The 1,041-nt window shown below is 41.9% G+C and overlaps 1 protein-coding gene across 1 annotated transcript in view; it reads right to left on the bottom strand.

The window, feature by feature from the left end:
* Positions 1 to 51: 51 nt before the first annotated feature.
* Positions 52 to 1,041, bottom strand: part of LOC107579806 (N-acetylglucosamine-6-sulfatase-like) — a gene marked incomplete at its 3' end in the record, with an annotated part of 2,910 nt that continues 1,920 nt past the window's right edge. The window contains exons 5-9 of the mRNA XM_016265601.1: positions 852 to 950; positions 607 to 774; positions 446 to 528; positions 244 to 362; positions 52 to 155 (exon numbers count right to left, since the gene is read on the bottom strand). Of these exons, the coding sequence (XP_016121087.1) occupies positions 52 to 155; positions 244 to 362; positions 446 to 528; positions 607 to 774; positions 852 to 950 (573 nt within the window). The remainder of the gene's footprint in view (positions 156 to 243; positions 363 to 445; positions 529 to 606; positions 775 to 851; positions 951 to 1,041) is intronic.

The following is a 1,041-nucleotide window of genomic DNA, read 5'->3' as shown; positions in this document are numbered from 1 at the left end:
TATATATATATATATTTTTTTTTTTTTAATGTAAAAGCTTGTTTATTTTACCGGGCTTGTCTGTTTGGGTTTGATATTAGGCCCTCGCACCAGAAGAGGAACTCGGATATCAAATTCATAGAGTTGCCTCTTGTCCATCGGAAGAGAAAACTGGCCTGAGAGGAAGAAACAGGCACATGACAAAATAAAAGCTGGGTAAAGTTAGAGAAAAAACATTTCTCAATTATGTAACTCATCATGTACCGGTGTGGTATCCATTGTCGGAGGTGAAAATGATGTAGGTGTTGCTAAGCTCTCCTCTGACCTCCAGCTTTCTCACCACCTTCTCCACCAGGTCGTCTACTGATAGTAAAGTGCGCCACCTTTTGGAACAGATCATCAGTAGCACATTACATCATGTGCAGTATTAAAATATCAAGCAAGCGATTTAAAAGCATCTGAATACCGTTTTCTATAGGCGTTATCCAAGAACTCCACTGAAGAGTTTGTCATGGGTGTTTTTGCTTGTCTGATGAGCCAGTGCTTGTCCTGAAATGCAGGTTGAAATGCTGTCAGATACTCAAAAAAGCATCCATTCAGAACATCTACAACACATCAGGCCCGTACCTTGCCGTGTATGTTAAAGTTAGGGTCTCTTGGTGCTTTAACATTGGGAAAACTGCTCTCGTACTGAGGAGCGGCTGTCCAGGGTGAGTGCGGGGCCGGTGTGGACACCATCATGAAGAAAGGCCTGCGGTTAGACTTGTTTTCCAGGAAGTCAATGGAAATATTGGCCTGGATGGAATCAGAAGCCACTTAACATCAGTTACATGAGGCTTGATGTAGTGTACACAGGTGAGATCTGCTCTTACCAGAACATCTGTAAGGTAATCCTCGCTGTAGTTCTGTCCATGCCGCTGCGCCCTGCCATTCACAGACAGTGTGTAGTTGTAGTATTTGGAGTTTCTCTCCTGTAGGAATATGTTAAAATCATCGCGGAGATTTCACTCTAAACAAATCTGATTCCATAAACTTGTTTAAAAAAAAAATTCAAACAAGTTT

Source organism: Sinocyclocheilus grahami, unplaced genomic scaffold (genome assembly GCF_001515645.1).
Source record: "Sinocyclocheilus grahami isolate Dianchi unplaced genomic scaffold, SAMN03320097.WGS_v1.1 scaffold20371.1, whole genome shotgun sequence".
NCBI classification, from domain to species: domain Eukaryota; kingdom Metazoa; phylum Chordata; class Actinopteri; order Cypriniformes; family Cyprinidae; genus Sinocyclocheilus; species Sinocyclocheilus grahami.
Note: the sequence above shows the minus strand (reverse complement) of the source record. Positions and strands in the feature narration are given on the sequence as shown.